Source organism: Jaculus jaculus, chromosome 10, assembly GCF_020740685.1.
Source record: "Jaculus jaculus isolate mJacJac1 chromosome 10, mJacJac1.mat.Y.cur, whole genome shotgun sequence".
NCBI classification, from domain to species: domain Eukaryota; kingdom Metazoa; phylum Chordata; class Mammalia; order Rodentia; family Dipodidae; genus Jaculus; species Jaculus jaculus.
Window position 1 is genome coordinate 115,358,845 of NC_059111.1, and position 21,566 is coordinate 115,380,410.

The 21,566-nt window shown below is 45.2% G+C and overlaps 1 protein-coding gene across 1 annotated transcript; it reads left to right on the forward strand.

Annotated features, from left to right (window-relative positions):
• Window positions 1-1,559: 1,559 nt before the first annotated feature.
• Xrcc2 (X-ray repair cross complementing 2) lies at window positions 1,560-19,833 on the forward strand. Its single transcript, XM_045160990.1, has 3 exons — window positions 1,560-1,659; window positions 11,884-11,965; window positions 19,068-19,833. The coding sequence occupies exons 1-3, from the start codon at window positions 1,621-1,623 to the stop codon at window positions 19,784-19,786; spliced, it is 840 nt and encodes a 279-aa protein (XP_045016925.1). The 5' UTR covers window positions 1,560-1,620; the 3' UTR covers window positions 19,787-19,833.
• The last annotated feature ends 1,733 nt before the right edge of the window (window positions 19,834-21,566 follow it).

Consider the following 21,566-nt stretch of genomic DNA (forward strand, 5'->3'; position numbering starts at 1 on the left):
TGGGGCAGTCTGGAGTGATCTCCTTGATGGAGTAAATAGAAACTTTCTTAGAAACTGCTTTTACTTTTAATTTAGCCTGTTGCCATTAGACCTAAGAATAAAAGAAAGGGCAACAGCGTTTCGTACACGCTCCTGAAGGGAGAGTCGCCTCAGTCAGGCTCTGTTTTGTTTCATTTTTTTCCCCAGAGCCTTGTCCTTCCATGTATCATCAGCCTGGCCATCTCATACCCAGCCCTAAGCTCTCTTTTCTTTCCTGGTGTCCGTGACCTTGCCACTTAAACCCTAACATTCACCTTAACAATAACATAAGGACAAGAGAAAGAAAATTGAGAGTGCCACCTTCAGTTTTGCTCAAATAAACAACAGATATCTGTTGAGTGAATTCTAGGAATTCCAGTGACAGGGGCTGTAAACTCTGCTCAGGCACGTGGCTTGTGCTGTATTCCCAGAATGACAAGATCTGGTGCATAGTAAATATTCTCTCATTGTTTGTACTGTATTTACAATATATGTATTTCTCCATACAAAAAAAACAATATATATATATATATATATATATATATATATATATATATATATATATATATTCTATGTGTATTTATTTATTTTTTGGTTTTTCGAGGTATAGTCTCACTCTAGCCCACGCTGACCTGGAATTCACTATGTCGTCTCAGGGTGACCTTGAACCAGTGATCTCCTACCTCTGCCTCTCGCGTGCTGGAATTAAAGGCGTGAGCCACCACACCCGGCGACTCTCTGTGTATTTGTATATAAATGATTTGACACTTGACAGTCAATAGTAATAAAATTATTTTCCCCTCCTCACCTCCCTCCATAAGTTGATAAACTGGGGCTGGGGATGTAGGTCCGTTGGTCAGTGTTTGCTTAACACGTAAGGAAAGGGCTTCAATCGCCCGCACCCTATAAATCGGTGCACATGCCTGTAAGGCCAGCATTTGGGAGAAAACAAAGAAACAGACAGGAACCAAGAGTCTCTGTATATATATTTTTAATTCCATATTTTTTTTTCTTTTTTTGAGGTAGGGTCTCACTCTCGCCCAGTCTGACCTGGCAATCACTTTGTAATCCCAGGCTGGCCTCAAACTCAAAATGATCCTCCTACCTCTGCCTCCCGGATTCTGGGATTAAAGACGTGCTCAGGCTGGGGAGAGCCAAAGGACCCAGGTTCGATTCCCCAGGACCGACGTAAGGCAGATGCCCAAGGGGGCGCACGCGTCTGTAGTTCGTTGGCAGCGGTGGGAGGGAGGCGACACAGCGAATTCCAAGTCAGCCTGGGCTAGAGTGAAACCCACCTCGAAAAACAAACAAACAAAAAAAGAATAAGTTGCCGATTTCGCTTAGTAAAACGAATCCAAGCGGACGGGAAGGAAGGAAAAAGCCAAGGAGCCAGCAGAGAACGTGACGGGAGGCGCGGGAGAGTGACGTCACGAGGAGCCGCCGCGGCCCTATACTGCGCATGCTCGGAGGGCGCAGGCTGGCGCAGTGTGCACGCGCGCCCCGGCGGCGTCCGGCGCGTCTGACTGGCGGTGCCGGGGTCACGTGGTCCATGGCGTTCTTGGCGGGAAAGTCGAGCCTTGCTCGCGCCCAGCCGGCCGGGCGATGTGCAGTGACTTCCGCAGGGCCGAGTCAGGGACGGAGGTGAGAGCCGCGGGAGGGCGCGGGGAGGGCGGCCGCTTGGCGGGTCTGCGGGCAGGGGCGCTTCGGGCAGGGCGCTGACCCTTTGCCATCCCTGACCGCGTGCCCAGCCTCCGCCCCAGAGCCACGCCAGCCATTTGATGCCCTGTGTGCCAACCACGCGCCAAGGGGTAGAAATGAACGGGAGGCCGTTCTGTATCCAGAAATCAGAAACCAAGGTTGCCTGAAAATGTACAGTGTGTGGTAAGAAAGCGTGCTGACCTGAGAGGGAAGGCTCGGGCACGGCCCAGGACTGGTAGCAGATGGCTGAACTGGCTTGTGTGCCAGCACTCTGCCACTGAGCTACATTTCTACAAGTGTGGTTTTGTTTGGTTTTTTGAGGTAAGGTCTCACTCTAGCTCAGGCTGACCTGGAATTCACTCTGTCTCAGGGTGGCCTCGAACTCACGGCGATCCTCCTACCTCTGCCTTCCCAGTGCTGGGATTAAAGGCCTGCTCCACCACGCCCGGCTTGTCTTTTGTTTTTTAATGACAGAGAATTGGTGCACCAGGGCCTCCAGCCACTGCAATAGACTCCAGGTGCTTGAGCCCGTGTGCAATGTGCGACCTTGTACTCTGGTCACTGTGCATCTGGCTTAGGTGGGACCTGGAGAGTCAAGCATGAGTCCTTAGGCTTCCAGGCAAGTACCTTAACTGCTGAACCATCTTTCCTGCCCTTGTTTTTGTTTTCATTTTTTATATTTATTTATTTTGAGGAATGGTTCCACTCGAGTCCAGGCTGACCTGGAATTCACTATGTAATCTCAGGGTGGCCTCAAACTCACAGGATCTGGGATTAAAGGCATGTACCACCACACCCAGCTTTAACTTTTTTATTGACAACTTCCATAGTTAATAAACCATAATTCCCTCCCCTATTTTCCCCCTCACAAATCCACTCTCCATCATATATATCATCTCCCCCTCTCAATTAGTCTCTCTTATTTTGATGTCATCATCTTTTCCTCCTATTATGAGGGTTTTGTGAAGGTAGACTAGGCACTGCAAGGTCATGGATATCAAGGCAAATTTGTGTCTGGAAAATTGCATTGTAAGTAGTCCTATCCTTCCTTTGGCTCTTACATTATTTTTTTAATGTTTTATTTATTTGAGAAAGGGACAGAAGAAGAGGCAGAGAGAAAGAGAATGGGTGTGCCAGGACTTAGAGCCACTGCAAATGAACTCCAGATGTATGCAACCCCTTGTGCGTCTGGCTTACATGGGTCCTGGGGAATCAAACCAGAGTCCTTAGGCCTTGCAGGCAAGTGCCTTAACCACTAAGCATTTCCCCAGCCTGGCTCTTAACATCCTTTCTACCACCTCTTCCACAATGGACCCTGAGCCTTGGAAGGTGTGATGGAGGTGTTTCAGTGCTGAGCGCTCCTGTCAACTTGGTTATCACTGCCATCTGAAAAGAGAAAGAGAAGCTTCTCTAACCAAAAGTGAGCCAGGCGTGGTGGCACACACCTTTAATCCCAGCACTCGGGAGGCAGAGGTAGGAGGATCGCCATGAGTTCAAGGCCAACCTGAGACTACATAGTGAATTCCAGGTCAGCCTGAGCTACAGTGAGACCCTACCTCAAAAAATCAAAAAAAAAAAACCAAAAAAAAGGTGAGCATAGCATTAATATACAGGTATAAATGTTAAAAGTGCTTACAGCACAATATATGCATTTAGCCAGACACCAGCAGGTGTTACTCCTCCACCATAGGCTTTTGACTAGGTTTTCAGTATCAGGTATGTATTCCTTCTCGTGGAATGAGACTGCAGTCCAATTAAAGAGCGGTTGGTTTCCCCCACAACAGACATGCTCCTATGCACCAGTTGGGTCATTTGGCCTGGTTGGACAAACTTAAGGCCTGCAGTGTCCACTGTTTATCAGTGCTAATGACTTCTGTCTCTCATAGGGCTGTATGCAGTGTATCTTTTTCCAGCTTTCTGTCAGCTGATCTACAGAGAGGAGGGTTTCAGCTAAGCCCCAGCTTGATTTCTCAGTGACCTTGCGGCCCAGGCATGTGGAGTCTTCAGCAATAGGATCTTACTGCCTGTCTCTGGTGGGAAACCAAGAGCTTTGGCAATGGCCTGTAATGTTTGGGATATATCAGAGACCTCCCTGGCCAGCAACTCAGTGGAAGGTATCCCATCCCTGGCACTGAAATTTTTTTTTTAGTAACTATGGCTTCTGGGTATGCAATTATCCAAAAAAATAGGTTTCCATATGGCTTATTTATAATATTAAATTTTGATTAGCCCTCCTTCCACCTTTCCTTTACTCAGTCTCTTCCCCTGACCTCACTTAGGCTATTCCACCCCCAGTAATCTGTTTATCTACTTACATACATACAGTACCATCCCCTAAGTCCTCCCCTCTCCTCCCTCCCTTATAGCCCTTTTCTAGCTTACTGGCTCCCATATTCTGATTCTGATTCTCTTTGATTGCCTCATTCTCTCTGTCTCTCATTCTTTTAAGTAAATAAATATACTTAAAAGTAATTATTATAAAGCAGCAGCCCTTCTGGGAATGTACTTAGAAACAACAGAGTTTAACCATAGTATTGGAATAACAGTTGTCTTTCTGTGTAATTAGGTAAATTCTCTATTCAAGAGTAAACCTGGGTCTGGAGCTGGGCATTGAGGCGCATATCTTTAATGCTAGCACTTGGAGGCCGAGGTAGGCAGATTGCTGTGAGTTCAAGGCCGCTCTGAGAATACAGAATGACTGAGCACTCATGCACTTCCACTGTCACTGCTGTAAGTGGAGGCGCAACTCCAAAATTAGTACAGACTTCTTCCTTTATAATTTCACAGTAGAAAGTCCGTTCTACCACAGGTCTTAGCAGCTGCATTGTATGGATTTTTGTTCTTTCTTACCTTTTCCTAGTTCTGTACACATTTTGCCTGAAGGGAATTTTCTCTATATATCATTAGTAAAACTTTTAAGAATTGTTGTCAACCTGAAGGTGGAAGTTGGCATTTTTTAGAGGGCAAGGTTGAGAATATTTCGGTTTTTATATGTTGTGTTTTGAATCAGATATCCCCCATAACCTCATGTGTTCTGAATGCTTGGTCCTTAGGTGGCGACAGCTGCGGGGGAGGTGGAGCCTTATGGGGCAGGTTTGTCGCTGGGTAGGGGCTTTGGGGTGTGGCAACCAGCTGCCCCTTACCAGCGTTCAGCTCACTCTTACTGCTTTCTGCCAGCTGTGTGGCAGGGAGTGATGATGTCCAGCCTCTGCTCCACCGTCATTTCCCGCTGTGGTGGAGCTTCCCCCGAGACTGTGAGCCAATGTAAGCTTGTCCTGTAACAGGTGAAGCTAGGGGTTGAACCCGGGGCCCTGTGCATACTAAGCAGCTCTTGTCCCCTCGGCTTAGATGCTTGCTTCCTTTGGCAGATGTTTATACTATTTAAACTAGCTTGAAACCTTACTGCTGGGTCCATCTGCAAACAGATGTATGGTATGTGCCTTTAACCAAGTGAATCTTACATACATTTGCCTTAATGCTGTTCATTTCTGGTTAGTTTTGCACTCTCCTGCTCTAGTGTGAGCCTTTCCATGACTAAATAGTTTGAAATCATCTACTTTGCAAGCATTAAAATACACAGATTGTGGGTTGGAGAGATGGCTTAGTGGTTAAGGCACATGCCTGCGGAGCCTAAGGACCCAGGTTTGATTCTCCAGGTCTCATGTAAGCCAGGTGCATATGGTGGCACATACAACTGGAGTTTGTTTGCAGTGGCTAGAGGCCCTGATGTGCCCATTCTCCCTCATCTTTCTTCCTCTTTCTGTTTCTAATGAATAAGTAAATAAAAATAAAAAATTTTTAAAAATTACTTTTAAAACACACAGATTGCTTCTAAAATTGACTTAGTGGGTATTAAGAACCTTGATGCTCGTCATAGAATATGCATGGACTTGTATTTAAAAGTTTGCCTAAATCATCCAGACATGAAAATCTACATAGTGTGAAGTTATTTATATTCTTTTCTCCTCTAGTCCTAGTTAGTTCTGCTCTGTTTGTCTTAAGCTTAACCTCCCACTGTTCAGTCTCTGCCATGCATGAAGCACTGTATTTTGGATTTGGTGGTCAGCCAAGATCCCTTTCTTTTATTTATATATATATATAAAAAAAATAAGGGCTGGAGGGACATCTTAGTGGTTCACACACTTGCTTGCAAAGCCCAAAGACCCAGGTTCAATTTCTTAGGACCCACATAAGCCAGATGCACGAGGTGGCACATGCATCTGGAGTTTGTTTGCAGTGGCTGGGGGACTTGGTGCACCCATTCTTCTCTATCTGCCACCCTGTCTTTCTTTCAAATAAAAATATATTTATTTGCTGGACATGGTGGCACATGTCTTCAATCCTAGCATTTGGGAGGTAGAGATAGGAAGATCTCCATGAGTTCATGGCCAGCCTGGGACTACAGAATGAGTTCCAGCTCAGCCTGGGATAGAGTGAAACCCTACCTCAAAAAAGTTATTTATTTATTTATGAGCAGAGAAAAAGAGGGAGGAAGAGGAAGAGAGTATGGGCAAGCCAGGGCCTCTTGCCACTGCAAACAAACTGCAGATACATACACCACTATCTGCATCTGGTTTATGTGGAGAATTGAATGTGGGTCCTTAGGCTTTGCAGGCAAACATCTTAACTGCTAAGCATCTTTCCATCTGGAAAGGTGTTCTTAAGTGTAGTGATACCTAGCTTCACGGGAAGAAATGGCCTTGAAGGATGCATAGAATTTGCATCCATTCAGTACTCTAGGCCTTAGGGTATTTATTTGTGGCAATAGGGGAAAGGCATGTCACTATCAAGCACATTTTATAGAGTAATCACTTGTTCATGGGGTATGTTCTAAGACACCCAATGGATGCCTGAACTGCAGGCAGCACGGAAGCCTGTAGATAACTGTTTTTTCCTTCACTTACCTACGCACATGTAATGCCATCTCCATAATCACCGAGCATTTCTGCACTGTCATTTCTGTAGCTGAAGGTACAACAGCAAAATTAGCACAAACTTCTTTTTCCTTCATAATTTCACAGCTAGAACACTCATTCTACCACAGATCTTGGCAGCCTCATTGAATGGATTTTGTTGTTGAGAGGTCACTGTCTCACTTAAAAGAAGCACTTGATTGTTTCTCTCTAGTAGATCTCAATGGCCAGCATCATGACCTTTGGGCTTTGGACTGGTAGTCAAACGAGGTGTTGCAGTCAGGTTCACATTGCTGGTAGAAATCACCAACCAAAAGCAGCTTCTGGGTAAAAGGGTTTATTTTGGCTTACAGGCTTGAGGGGAAGCTCCACAATGGCAGGGAAGACAATGCCATGTGCAGAGGGTGGACATCACCCCCTGGCCAACATAAGGTGGACCACAGCAACAGGAGAGTGTGCCAAACACTGGCAAGGGGACACTGGCTATAACACCCATAAGCCTGCCCCCAACAATACACTCCCTCCAGTAGGCGGTTAATTCCCTAATCTCCATCAGCTGGGAACTTAGCATTCAGAACAACTAAGTTTATGGGGGACACCTGAGTCAAACCATCACATTCCACCCCTGACCCCCATAAACTGATAACCATACATGATGTAAAATGCAATGCATTCAGTCCAACTTTAAAAGTCCCCATAGTTTTTATCAATCCCTGTGATGTTCAAATATCCCCATAGTCCAAGGTCTTTTAACTGAGCCATAATACCAAAACATCCCCTCAAACCCATAATAGCACAGAATAAACATTCACACTGCAAAAGATGGCATTGGGCATAGCAAAGAAATATTCAGCCAATACAAGATTTAAAACAACCAGGGCAAACATCAAACTCTGTAGCTTCAAGTCCAACAACTGTATCCAGTGACAAATTTCCAAGTCTCTGGAGTTCCAATTCCACCCCTCCAGCTAGGCTACTCACAGTCCTGTAAAACTTCATTGGGGCTGGCAGCTTTCCTTAGCAGCCATCTCGTGGTCCCGGCATCTCCACTGGATCTCCACTGCAATCCATGGTTCATCCTCATGGCCCCACGGGTCTCCATGCAGGCATCCAGCAAACTCAATGACCCTCTCTTTCCTACGTATTTATACTCCATAATACCAGTTAGGGTGCCAATTTGTTAATCCAGGGGGGAATAAAGCAAACTTTGAAGAACAGGACACTCCTTGAGCACTCAGGCCCCTTCAAGAGAGTCTATAATCTTTCTGTTTTCCCAATGAAGGTCAGCTGGCCCAATCTCAATGGTTGTAATATCTCAAACAATTTGCTGGTGAACGGGCAGCATTTTAGGCCCAAAGATTTCATTTTTTTCTGTGCCCTACTCCTCTGCTCACACTAATTCATTTCTACACAAAGCAACCCTGCACAACTTCTCAGGACCCAGACATAACAGCAAGCTTCCCACACAAACTGCTAGCCCAATCCAGGCAAAGCTCTTTCTCACCCTCATAAGCCAAACCTCACAGTCCATAGTTCTTACTGCATTCAGGTCTTTCAGCTCAGACCAGATTAGTCCATCAAGCTGTACTTGCAGCACTGCAAGGCATCTCTTAGGCCAAAGTTTCAAATCTTCCCACATTCCTCATGAAAATCCACTCCAAAAGGCCAAAGCCACGCAGGTGTGTCCAGCAGCAATCCCATCCTCGTTGCCACTTTACTGTTGCAGTCAGGTTCACATTGCTGGTATAGATCACCCAACCAAGAGCAGCTTCTGGGGGGAAAAAAAAGGTTTATGTTGGCTTATAGGCTCGAGGGAAACTCCACGATGGCAGGGGGAAAACGATGGCATGAGCAGAGGGTGGACATCATCCTCTGGCCAACATAAGGTGGACAACGCAACAGGAGAGTGTGCCAAACACTGGCAAGGGGGTCACTGGCTATAACACCCATAAGCCCGCACCCAACAATACACTCCCTTCAGGAGGCGTTAACTCCCAAATCTCCATCAGCTGGGAACCTAGCATTCAGAACAACTAAGTTTATGGGGGACACCTGAATCAGACCACCACATGAGGGTTTGCTGAACACCAGCACCACAGTGACTTATCCAAGAGTTGCTCTGTTCACTGGCATGGACACTGAGTGAGCAACGAGCAGGTAGTGGATGCAGTAGAAGAAGGAATGCTTCATGTCTTTCATATCCTAGGGGGGACAGGGTGAGATTTGAAGCTACTTTGAATGGTACACAATTTAAAATGAAAATTTCTGGGGTTTTTCTATTTTAGGCATTAGACCACAAGTAACTGAAACCATGCATACGGGGGACTGACTACTGTTTGTACTTAAAAGAATTACAATATATGTTTAGCCTGAGCATGAATTGAGTTGCAGCTAGTTGACAGTCTTAGTGAAGCTGCCGAGTGGACTCAAATGGCCGTGTGCACTGTGTGTTCTCCCACCTTAGAAGTCTCTTAGGGGATCGAGAATGCAGCCAGCCTTTCTGCCCCGTGTTTCCACCAACCACGGATCAACAGTATTTGTAAGCTGAGTGTGGTGGCTCACACCTCAGTCCTAAGGCCTGTGAGGATCACTGTTGAGTTAGGTCCTGCCTGGGCTACAGTGAGACCCTGCTTGGAAAAACCAGTATATGTATATAGATTAGAGAGAGAGGTATATAGAAAAAATTTCATCTGTACTGAACATGTATAGGCATATATATTCCTAAAATACAGAATATACCAACTGCTTACATAGTATTTACACTGTACTGAGTATTATGAAGTATTTAAGAAAATGCTTATAGATTTTTTTTTTTTTCCAAGGTAGAGTCTCACTCTAGCTCAGGCTGACCTGGAATTAACTATGTAGTCTCAGGGTGGCCTCGAACTCACGGCGATCCTCCTACCTCTGCCTCCCGAGTGCTGGGATTAAAGGCGTGAGCCACCACGCCCGGCTTATAGATTGTTTTCATATGCGATGCCATGTTGTGTAAGGGGCTTGAGCACCCTGAGTGCTGGTCCACCAAAGAACAAGTGTAATTGATTTGCGTTAATGGCTGTGACAAAGTTAGCAAGACAGGAAATTTATAAGGAGGAAAGGTTTATTTGGGTTCATGGTTCCAGAGGTTTCATGTAATGATTGCAAGACCCATTGCCTTGGGGTCATAGGGGAATGCATGGTAGAGGAGGCTTTTCCCCTTATGGTGGCCTAGCAACATTCTGTGACAGTGGACAGAATGTTAACCAGTCTCACCTAACTCTGGTGAGTCACCTGGCCCTGCCTTGTAGACATGGTCAGCTGCTCACAGCTGACCCCTACCTTGAGCCTCATCATATGGTCACTGACACTGGTGGCTCAAGCTCAGAGATACTTAACCAGGAGGGACTTCTGACAGTGTACAGATTACCAGCCAAGAGCCATGGAAGAGGCTAGGCCTCTCTGAGAGCAAGGTTTAACTGTTTCCTACCCAGCATGCTTCTCATGACATCACAGGAATATTTTCAGCAAGGTAACTCAAGGGCCAGGTCTAGTGTGCTCCCCCCAGAGACAAAATGGCCTGGATATCCATGACCTCACAGTGCCTGACACTACCTACACAAGACCATCATAAGAGGAAGAAAAGATCACGACATCAGAATAAGAGAGACTGAGAGGGGAAGGAGATATGATGGAGAATGGAGTTTCAAAGGGGAAAGTGGGGGGAGAGAGGGTATTACCATGAGATTTTTTTTATAATCATGGAAGTTGTTAATAAAAAAATTTGAAAAAAAAGATATTCCAGGATAGTTAAAAGGGGAAAAATAGTAGTTTTTTTTTTAATACCAAAAGAAATATGGTAGATTTTGAGATGAACTTCCAAATTTATCCTTTTGTGTGTTTGTATTTGGAAGGGGACAGGTAAGAATGGGATATTACTTGATAGCAAATAGTTTTGTTGTAATTTCACAAAAATACACAGTTAAGATTCCAAAGTGCTTTATAGAAAAATTCTTAAATAAACAGTATATTCCTAAAAAAAAAAAAAAAAAAAAGATATGCCAGCTGGGTATGGTAGCACACAACTTTAATCCCAGTATTCAGGAGGCAGAGGTAGGAGGACCACCATGAGTTTGAGACCAGCCTGGGCTGCAGAATGAGTTCCAGTTCACCTTGGGCTACAGTGGGACCCTACCTTGCAGAAAAATAAAAATAATTTAAAAAAATATACCAGGTATATATGTTGTTTGGCTTTTGCCACTATACTCAGCTTAAACATTTTTACTGACAACTTCCATAATTATAGGCAATAAACCATGATAATTCTCTCCCCTCCCCCACTTTCCTCTTCACAAATCCACCTTCCATCTTATTCCCTTCCCCCTTTCAATTAGTCTCTTTTATTTTGATATCATCATCTTTTCCTCCTATTAAGTGTCTTGTGTAGGTAGTATTAGACACTGTGAGGTCATGCATATCGAGACCAAATTGTGTCTGGAAGATTGCATTGTAAGCAGTCCTACCCTTCCTTTGGCTCTTACATTCTTTCTGGCACCTCTTCCGCAATGGATCCTGAGCCTTGGAGGGTGCCCGAGATAAATATTTTACTGTTAGAAATTTGGCCTTATATCCTAAAGTTGCTATCAATTCTTTCAGAGGTACAGACTCATTTTACTCTGACAGTATTTGTTACATAAATAAAAAATAAATTAAGCCAGGAGTGGTGGCGCACACCTTTAAACCCAGCACTGGGAAGACTGAGGTAGGAGGATCACTATGAGTTTGAGGCCAGCCTGAGACTGCATAGTGAATTCTAGGTCAGCCTGGCCTGGAACTTGACCCTACCTTGACAAACAGGACAAAAGTGAATTTAAAAATGGATGTAATATTTCTCATAAATTATGTTTCCTTTGTTATATAAATATTTTTTATTTGCAAGTGGAGAAAGACAGACACAGAAAGAGTATGGGTGTGCCAGTGCCTCCAGCCAGTGCAAAGGGACTCCAGATGCATGCGCCTCATTGTGTATCTGCCTTTACGTGGGTACTGGGGAATCAAACCCGGGTCATTAGGCTTTTCAGACAAGACCCCCAACTGCTGAGCCATGTCTCCAACCCTGTATTTCCTTTTTTATATTTTACTCCAAATTTCCTTTTTTATATCTACCTCCAAATCCTTAAAGTTACCAAATCTTACAGATTTTTGGAAAATTATGTAAATGTAAATTTCTAGGGTTTTATATTTTTTAGTAATGGGTTTTCCCTTTTTCTTTTGTAAGCTCCTTGCCCGACTTGAAGGTAGAAGTTCCTTGAAAGAAATCGAACCAAATCTGTTTGCTGATGAAGACTCACCAGTGCATGGTAAAAACAGTGTCTAATAGGAATAAGTGTCACACATTAAGTTTTATGAGACAAGCTTTGGTCTGTGTGTATTATTGGGTGTTCATATGCTCCTGGCAAGAGGAAACACAGATGAAAGTGTACAGCTACAAAATGAGGGAGCTGGGTGTGGTGGTGCACACCTTTAATTCCAGACTCAGCAGGCAGAGGTAGGAAGACTGCTGTGAGTTCGAGGCCAGCCTGGGCTAGAGTAAGACCCTACCTCAGAAAACAAAACAATAATTGCCAAAGTGAGAAGACTGGGGAGATGGCTCAGTAGTTAAAAGCACTTGCTTACAAAATCTACTGACCCAGATTCAATTCCCCAGCATCTGCTTTAAAAAAAAAGGGGGGGGGTACATGTATATGTGATCCTCCTGTGTCCATGACAATGGGAGGTGGGGCTAAGAGAATCCAAAGCCTACTGGCCAGACCCATGAGCAATAGCAAGAGACCCGCCTCAGAAAGTGAAGCACAGGCACCTGGAGCTTTTCCTCTTATCCCCACATATGTCCCGTAGCACGTGTGCATACACAAATAAATAAGTTTTCTTTTAAAAAGGAACATCAGGGGCTGGAGAAATGGCTTAGCAGTTAAGGCACTTGCCTGCAAAGCCTAAGGACCCAGGTTCGATTCTCCAGGACCCACGTAAGCCAGATGCACAGGTGGTGCATGCATCTGGAGTTTATTTGCAGAGGCTGGAGGCCCTGGTGTACCCATTCTCTCTCTCCCCAACCCCCAGTCATCTCTCTGCCTCTAATAAATAATAAATTAATTTAAAAAAACATCAGGACAGAAATCTTTGAAGCCTCCTTTAGGGCACTGGCTGCTTCTCCCTCAACACAATGTGGCGGGGAAGCCCTTGGATTCTCCCCAGTTCTGTGCTTATTTCTCCAGCAGGAAAGATAGGTACCCACTTGTTCTATAAGCATTTCTATAGTGGGAAACAGAGAAGGTCATGTGCTTAGGCTTTAGAGAAATGAATTCGTTCATGTACGCGAATAATCCAGTTATTTTTAGTGGAGTAACAGTTGTGTAGCCATCAAAAAGTTGATTTTAGAAGCTGAGTGTAGTTGACACCTGCCCTTAATCCCAGTACTCAGGAGGCATAGGTGTGAACAGTGTTGTGAGTTCAAGGTCATCTTGGAACTACAGAGAGTTCCAGGTCAGCGTGGGCTAGAGTGAAAATGATTTTAGAGCATTTTGGTCACCTCATAAAGAAAACTATCCAGGGGCTAGAGAGATGGCTCAGTGGTTAAAGACACATTTGAAAAGCCTACCAACGTGGATTCAATTCCCCGGCCACCCATGTAATGCCAGATGGGCATTCATTCATAGCAGTGAAAAACTCTGGTATACCCTCCCCCCTCCACACAAACAAAAAATACCTATTAAAAAAAAAAGCTGGACTGGAGTGATGGGTTGGTAATTGAAAGGTGCTTGCTTGCAAAGCCTGACAGCCTGGGTTCCATTTTCCGGTGCATATGAGGTCAGCCTGAGGCTACATAGACATTCCAGACATTCCAGGTCTGCCTGTGCTAGAGCAATACCCTACACACACATGAGAGAGACTGAGAGAGAGAGAGACTGAAGGAGACTGAATGTGACATTAGAAAATGGGAAGATCTTGTATGCACATGGATAGAAGGATTATAGTGAAAATGGCTATCTTATCAGAAGCAATTTAATGATTCAGTGCCAACTCCATCACAATTCCAATGCCAGTTTTCACACAGACAAAAGCAATCCTAAAATTTAGTTGGAGGCACAAAAGACCTTGGATAGCCAAAACAATCCTGAGCCAAAAAGCAGGGGTGGGGGCGCTATAAGTCATCACCAGACTTAAAGCCGTGTTACAGAGCCTGACAGGGGTAAAGCAGAACAGAGACCTGATGTCGCTCCATGCGGCTACAGTTATTTTCATTTATTTATTTGCAAGCAGAGAGAGAGAAGAGAGACACACAGAGAGAATGGGCATACCAGAGCCTCTAGCCGCTCGCTGCAAACAAACTCCAGATGTCTGTGCCACTTTGTGCATCTGGTTTTATGTGGGAATTGGGGAACTGACTCTGGGTCATTAGGTTTTGCAGGCAAGTGCCTTAACCACTGAGCAGTCTCTCAAGCCCAGAATCCTGATTTTTGACAAAAAAGCCAAAAATACTCTTTGGAGAAAAGATAGCATCTTTGGCGCTGGGGAATCTGGGTATCCCTGTGCACAGAAATGAAATTTGATCCTTATCTGTCACTGCACACAAATCAACTCCAGAACTGGAGAGATGCCTCTTTCTCTCTCAAATAATAAATAAAATATTTAAAAAATCAATTCCAAATGGATTGCAAGACCCAAAACAGAGGCTGCTATAGGAAAAATAAGACAACTTCTCAAGATACAGGATGAGTAAGAACTTTCTGGATAAGGTCAACAATCGACAAATGAGTGAAATTAACGAGCAGATAGGGCAAGGGACATGGTTCAGTGAGTGAAGAGACTGCAGAAGGAGAGGAAATCTTTACCAATTATATATCTGACCTGTTTTGTATCTAACATATAGAGAATTCAGGCTGGCAAGATGGCTCATTGGTTAAGTCTGCTGCCTGTGTCAAAGAAACATGAAAACATTCTTAATGTTATAAAACCATTTATTCCAGTGGTTAAGGTGGTGAGTTTTTTTGTTTGTTCATATGTGATGGATAGCTACATGTACTTGTAGGCCCAGGGGGCATCCCTGGGTGTCATCTTCAAGAACACCATCCACATTTTTCTTTAAAAATATTTTTTATTTAGGGCTGGAGAGATGGCTTAGCTGTTAAGGTGTTTGGTGTTAAGGCGTTTGCCTGCAAAGCCAAAGGACCTAGGTTCAATTTCCCAGGACCCACGTAAGCCAGGTGCACAAGGTGGTACATGCGTCTGGACTTTGTTTGCAGTAGCTGGAGGCCCTGCCATGCCCATTCTCTCCCTCCCTCCCTCCATCTCTCAAATAAATAAAAATTTTACAAATATTTTATTTAGAGCCAGGCATGGTGGTGCATGCCTACAATCCCAGCACTTGGGAGAATGAGGTAGGAGGATCATTGTGAGTTCAAGGCTAACTTGAGACTACATAGTGAACTCCAGGTCAGCCTGGGCTAGAGCGAGACCCTACCTCCAAAAAAAAAAAAAAAAAAAATGTTCTCAGGTCAGCCTTGGGTAAAGTGAGACTGTACTTCAAAAACATAAAAATAAATAATTTTTTTTTCATTTATTTATATGTGAACACAGAGAGCATGGACATGCCAGGGCCTCCTGCCTCTGCAAAGGAACTGAGCACATGCATCACTTTGTGCATCTGGCTTTATATGAGGACTGATGAATTTAACTGCCAGCCATCTCCCAGCACCCCCACCCCTTTTCTTAGGAGTTAAAATCTTACTCTAAACCAGGCTGGCCTCAGCCCCCCTGAGTGCTGGGATTAAATGTGAATTTATTAAAAGCATGTGCCACCACACCTGCATCCACATCTTCATGAGATAGGCTCTCATTGACCTGGAGCTCAGCGATTAGGCTGGACTGACTAGACAGCAGATTTTGGGGATCTGCTTGTCTCCACCTCTCCGGTGCTGAGATTCAGTTCTTAACTGTTTGCAAGGCAAGCACTTGAAAGAGACGTTTTTAATTTTATTTGTGTGTGTGTGTGTATACCCATGAGGGTCTCTTGCTATTACAGAGGAACACCAGGCACTGGTACCACTTTCTTCATCCAGTTTACGTGAGTGGCTTAGGAATTGAACCCCAAGCCAGCAGGCTTTGCAAGAAAGTGCCTTTAACTGCTGAGCCATCTTCCCAGCCCTGCAACACTTTTTGGGAGGTCAGGCACTCACTCTAGCACAGGCTGCCCTTGAAAACCCTATATAGTCCAGGCAAGCCTTGAACTTGTGGTAATTTTCCTGTTTCAGCATAGAGTGCTAGATTTATAGGTGAGAGTCACATCAAGATCAGTCATGTCTTCTTTAAAAGATATTTGCAAGTAGAGAGAGAGAATGAGTGTGCCTGGACTTCTTGACACTGCAAATGAGAAATATGTACCACATTGTGCATCTGGCTTTATGTGAGTACTGGGGAATCAAGCCTGGGCCACTAGGCTTTGCAAGCAAGAGCCTTTAAACACTGAGCCATCTCGTCAGCCCCCTCCTTATCGTCTTAACTGCACACAAACCCTCCAACTCTAATAACAGCCTTTGTCTTAGAAGTCTGTTTCGGGCTTGGTGACACAAGCCTTTAATGCCAGCACTCAGGAGGCAGAGGTAGGAGGATGGCTGTGAGCTCATCCTGGGCTAGAGTGAAACCTTATTTCAAAAACATTTTACAAAGTTCTGTGAAGATCACAGTCTGCAAATTCAGCATACTTGTATTTGCATATTTGGTGGCAAGATGCCAACAGTTTTGGCTTTTCTTTCTTTTCCTTATCTTGAAGATCTTTAGATTCCTGACTCTGTTAACCCTGGCTTCTCCCCTCATCTGTGTATGAAACACTCCCACCAAACCATGTGAGTTAAATTTTTTCAAGTGTCAAACTAGGGAGTTTTTTGTTTTTTGTTTTTTGTTTTTCTCTTTAAGTTGTCATATTTAGCACTATGGCTAGACAGGAGTTCTAGGTGGTTTTTATTTTTTGTTTGTGTTTGTTTTTGTTTTTCGTGTGCTTCCCCCCCCCCCCCCCCCGACCCCCAGGTAGTCTCTAGCCCAGGCTGACCTGGAACTTGCTCCATAGCCCCAGATCAGGCTCAAATTTACAGCGATTCTCCTACCTCTACTTCTGCTTCCTGAGCACTGGGATTAAAGGCATGCACCACCACATCCAGCTCCTTTTTTTTTGTTTGTTTGTTCTTTTGGTTTTTTGGTTTTCAAGGTAGGCTCTCACTTTAATGCAGGATGACCTGGAATTAACTGTGAAGTCTCAGGGTGGCCTCAAATACATGGCGATCCTCCTACCTCTGCCTCCCGAGTGCTGGGATGAAAGGTGTGTGCCACCACCCCTGGCTCCATCTTTTTTTAAAAAAAATAAGATTTTTATTTATTTGCGAGAGGGAGAGGGAGGGAGGAAGGGAAAAAATAGGTGTGCCAGGGCCTCCAGCCATTGCAAGCCCACTCCACATGCATGTGCTGCTTTGTGCATCTGGCCTCATGTGGACACTGGGATTTGGACCTGGGCCACACCCAGCCTGCAGCCTTTGCAAGCAAGTGCCCTTAACCACTGAGCCATTTTCCCAGCCTAGGTATTGGGTTTGAAATAACTCACAGAGACATAAGAGAAATAACTTCAAATAAAGTTAAAAAGACCATGTCCTCTCCTATAAAATGTAGTATTTGTGCATAGTTGTGTATTCCAGTGCACGTTATTTATCACTTGAGAGACTAGGGGCGTGCCAGGGCCTCTTGCTACTGTAAATTAACTCCAGATGCAGGTACCGCTTTGTACATCAGGCTTTACATACCAGGGAATTGAACCCCAAGCTGGTAGGCTTTGCAAGCAAGTGCCTTTAACCACTGAGCCATCTGCACTTTTAAGTATGATGTTCCCAGTTAGATACACAGCATAAATCCACAGTGGTCAACTAGGCAAGAGGAGAGCCTTCATCTCTAAAGTGGAGTTTAAAAAGCACTGGCAGCAGACCAGTTAGCCAAGATTTGCTTCAGGTGTTGGTGCTGTCCTTAGGTACGAGAGCCATCATGGAAAGAGACACAAGGAGGGAAGCTGGGTAGTTTCAAGAAGTTCTCGTTTCCCTGCAGTGCCTCACCCATGCCATGCAAACATCTCACTGGCCTGCATGCCCTCCCTCCAGAAATCCCAGTAGCAAAAACCCAAAAGTAGAAGTCGCCGAAGCAGTGTGAGAAGCTTGGAAATTCTCAGCAAACATCAACCATGGCTCAGTAGCTCTCCTGCAATTGAGGAACTGTTTTTAGGCAGAGACATTGCCTTCCCCACAAGTTGGGAATTTACTCTAAGTAAAGGGAGAGCACGGATGTGGTGTGACCAACTGGAAACAGTGTATGAGTGCAGTTTGGCTTGTGTTTTCAAGGTAGGGTCTCACTCCAGGCTGGCCTGGAACTCACTCTGTAATTCTGGGCTGGCCTTGAACTCGGTGATCCTCCTTACCTCTGCCTCCCGAGTGCTGGGATTAAAGGCGTGCATTGCCATGCCTGACTTAACTCTTTAATATTAATGTTTTTGCATTTGTGGGCACACGCAGAGGCCAGAGGTTAGCATGCACTGTTTTCTTCAATCACTGAGACTCACTTGAACCCAGGGCCTACGGACTCAGCTGGTCCATCTAGCCAGCGTGCACTGGGTGTCCCTTGTCTCAGGCTGCCACATCCACCTAACATTAAAGACCCTGCATCCACAACTCGACGTCTGAGCGCCATTTTAGTGTGAGTGTGTGTGGACCCATGCCAGGGTTTCCCTGCAGTGTTTCAGCCTTCTTTGTGTATGTGTGTGTGTGTGTGTGTGTGTGTGTGTGTGCGTGTGCGTGCGTGCACGTGCACGCGTAGGCACATGTGGAGATGTGGAGGCTGGCGGATAACTGGGTGTCTGTCCTCGCCTTGCATGCTGTTGAATGCCGGTTCTTTTGTTTACCACTGTATTCACCGAGCTCGTGGGCCTGAGCTTCTGGCCTCTCCCATCTGCAGGAGGTACCCTGGGGCTGCAGGGCTTGCACTGTGGCATTCAGCTGTGCACCATGTACTGAGTTCTTGGGATCTGGACTCAGGTGCCCACATAGCAAGTGCCCAGCCTGCACTCGCCTTTTCATATGTTCTTGATGCTCGTTACCAGCCACCGCTGGCTGGCATGTGATTCGGTGTTAGAATCTTTTCCTGCCACACGTGAGGCTCTGCAGCTTGATCCCCAGCACCACCAAAAAACACAAGTGGCTCCTTTCTCAGACATGGAGCAGCGATTTCCTGATTTGTTTGTTTCCTGACTGACACACGGGTGTGGGCTGTGACTCACATCCCAGCAGGAGCCCTGACCCTTCCTGCAGGACCTGCATTTGTAGCAACCATTGTGCTGTTGGGTTTTTTTGACTGATGCTTTTACATTTCACACAGGTGATGTTGTTGAGTTTCATGGTCCTGAAGGAACAGGAAAATCAGAAATGCTGTATCACTTAACAGCCCGATGTGTGCTTCCAAAATCGGAGGGTGGACTGGAAATAGAAGTCTTGTTTATTGACACTGATTACCACTTTGACATGCTTCGGCTCGTGACAGTTCTGGAGCACAGGCTGTCGCGGAGCTCCGAGGAAGCCGTGAAGCTCTGCCTGGCGAGGCTGTTCCTGGTGCGCTGCAGCGGCAGCTCGCAGCTGCTGCTCACGCTGCACTCCCTGGAGGCCGTGCTGTGTAGTCACCCCGCGCTCTGCCTCGTGATGCTGGACAGCCTGTCGGCTTTCTACTGGATAGACCGCGTCAAGGGAGGAGAAAGTGTGGCCCTGCAGGAGGCCACTCTGAAGAAATGTTCTCAGCTCCTCGGGAAGCTTGTGGACGAGTACCGCTTGGTTCTGTTCGCAACAACGCAAAGCCTGATGCAGAAAGCCTCAAACCCGCCCGAAGGGCCTTCTCCCTCCACGCACCCGTGTGAGCCTGATGCGCACTACAGACCCTATCTCTGTACGGCCTGGCAACGAATGGTAAAACATAGACTGTTTTTCTCCAAAGAAGATGATTTTCAAAGCAGCAGTCGATTCTCATTAGTTTCCCGTCATGTAAAAAGTAGCAATATAAAAAAACACTTTTTTATTATCAGAGAAAGTGGGGTTGAATTTTGTTGATATAAATATCATAAAATAGGACAGTCTTGTACAAATCTAAAAATTCTTTTGTAGGCTAAATTGGTTTGATTCTAAAGATTTGGACTGGGAAAATTAACAGTATTTCTATACAGAATGGATTTTTTTGTTTTGTTTTGGTTTGGTGTTTGAAGATAGAGTCTTGCTCTAGCCCAGGCTGACCTGAAATTTACTATGTAGTCTGAAGGTGGCCTTGAACTCACAGAGATCCTACCTCAGCCTCCTGAATGCTGGGACTAAAGGCATGTACCACCACACCCAGCTCAAAATAGGTTTTTTTTAAGTAGTACAGTAAAACATCAAAGTATTCTGGCTCCAGGCCATTAAGGATCTGAGTAGCATTAAACTTTGTACTAAACTTTTTTTTTCCCCCCCAAGGTAGGGTCTCACTCTAGCTCAGGATGCCCTGGAATTCACTACATAGTCTCAGGGTGGCCTCGAACTCACAGTGATCCTCCTATCTCTGCCCCCGGAATGCTGGGATTAAAGACGTGCGCCACCACGCCCAGCTTTAAACTTTCTTTTAAAACTAAATAAATGATACAGATTTATAGTATATATGTTATACTTGGAGTGCAGTTAACTCATTATTTGTCTAGAGAAGTTTTTTTTGTTTTGTTTTTGTTTTTTTTTTTTTGCTTGTCTAGAGAAGTTTAAATGAATTTCCAGTCTCATGTGCCTTCATTTGGTGACTGTGGCTTCAGAGAGCACCTATAGAGCTTTCATCTCTATGTAGGAGAGGAACACATCTGGTTACCTGTGTATCTGCCTCTCAAATCAGGAACTGTGAATGCTAGGGTGCTTGCTTGCTTGCTCGCTCGCCCTCTCTCTCCCTCCCTCCCTCCCGCCCCCTCTCTATCAGTCTATATGGCTCAGAGTGGTCATTGATCCACAATTCGGCTTCAGTCTCTCAGGTATCTTAGACTATAGGACATACCGTTATGCCTGACCAGCCAGAGCAGTTTGATCTTACATACACTGAATCCAGATGGTTTACATCATGGTTGGGTTTCTGTGTAATTATTCAAACACAGGGAAATGAGATCCCAAAGCCTGTTCTTAAATGTTCATCTCCTCACTGACAGACGAGTCCTGAAAGTACATTAGAAGTGTGTATTGCTGGTATTTTCTTACTAATGCGGAGCAGCCAGCTGACAGTGGAGACATCTGGAGACTTTGGTTCTTTGGTTCAGTGCAGCCGGAACGTACAGTGTGCGTGCAGAGGTGTGCGTGGTAACACGTAGTGGGGAAGGAGGCTCGTGTATAATCCAAGACAAGATGCGTACCTGGCATTCACACTGAGCCCCTTCTCCTTGGATCTGTAGATCAGAACGCCACATAGCACATATGTATCTGGTATTCACAGTGACCCCCTTCTCCTTGGATCTGTAGATCAGAACACCACATAGCACATACGTATCTGAGTTTCTCTGTGGGAGAAGCAGGTTGTGTTCTTATGGGCGTGTTCATTTACTTGTTACCTATTGAATTAAAACTGTACCTCTTCATCTACTTATCCCACGGAGGTCTTGTAGGAGTGGACAAGCATGCTGTAGAGGTTTAAATGCCTTCCTAATGCAGGTGTAGTAGACCCAACCTGCTATCTGTGCCCCACCCATGACCTGGGCCTAGTCTGCCCACGGACAGGCTGGGCAGTCCTTAGCCAGTGAGGGGCAGAAGCTGGTGTGTCTGTACCCCAGCTTTCATGGGCTCTAGTGAGAGAACATTGAGGGATTCTGGGAGCAGTTGCTTTAGGGGACCA

What these genes read in the sequence shown, in the direction of transcription:
- Xrcc2 (XM_045160990.1), top strand. Translation starts at nt 1,621, where the DNA reads ATGTGCAGTGACTTCCGCAGGGCCGAGTCAGGGACGGAG. An exon ending in GGGCCGAGTCAGGGACGGAG is followed by an intron (nt 1,660 to 11,883) that starts GTGAGAGCCGCG and finishes TTCTTTTGTAAG; the next exon opens with CTCCTTGCCCGACTTGAAGG. An exon ending in TGAAGACTCACCAGTGCATG is followed by an intron (nt 11,966 to 19,067) that starts GTAAAAACAGTG and finishes CATTTCACACAG; the next exon opens with GTGATGTTGTTGAGTTTCAT.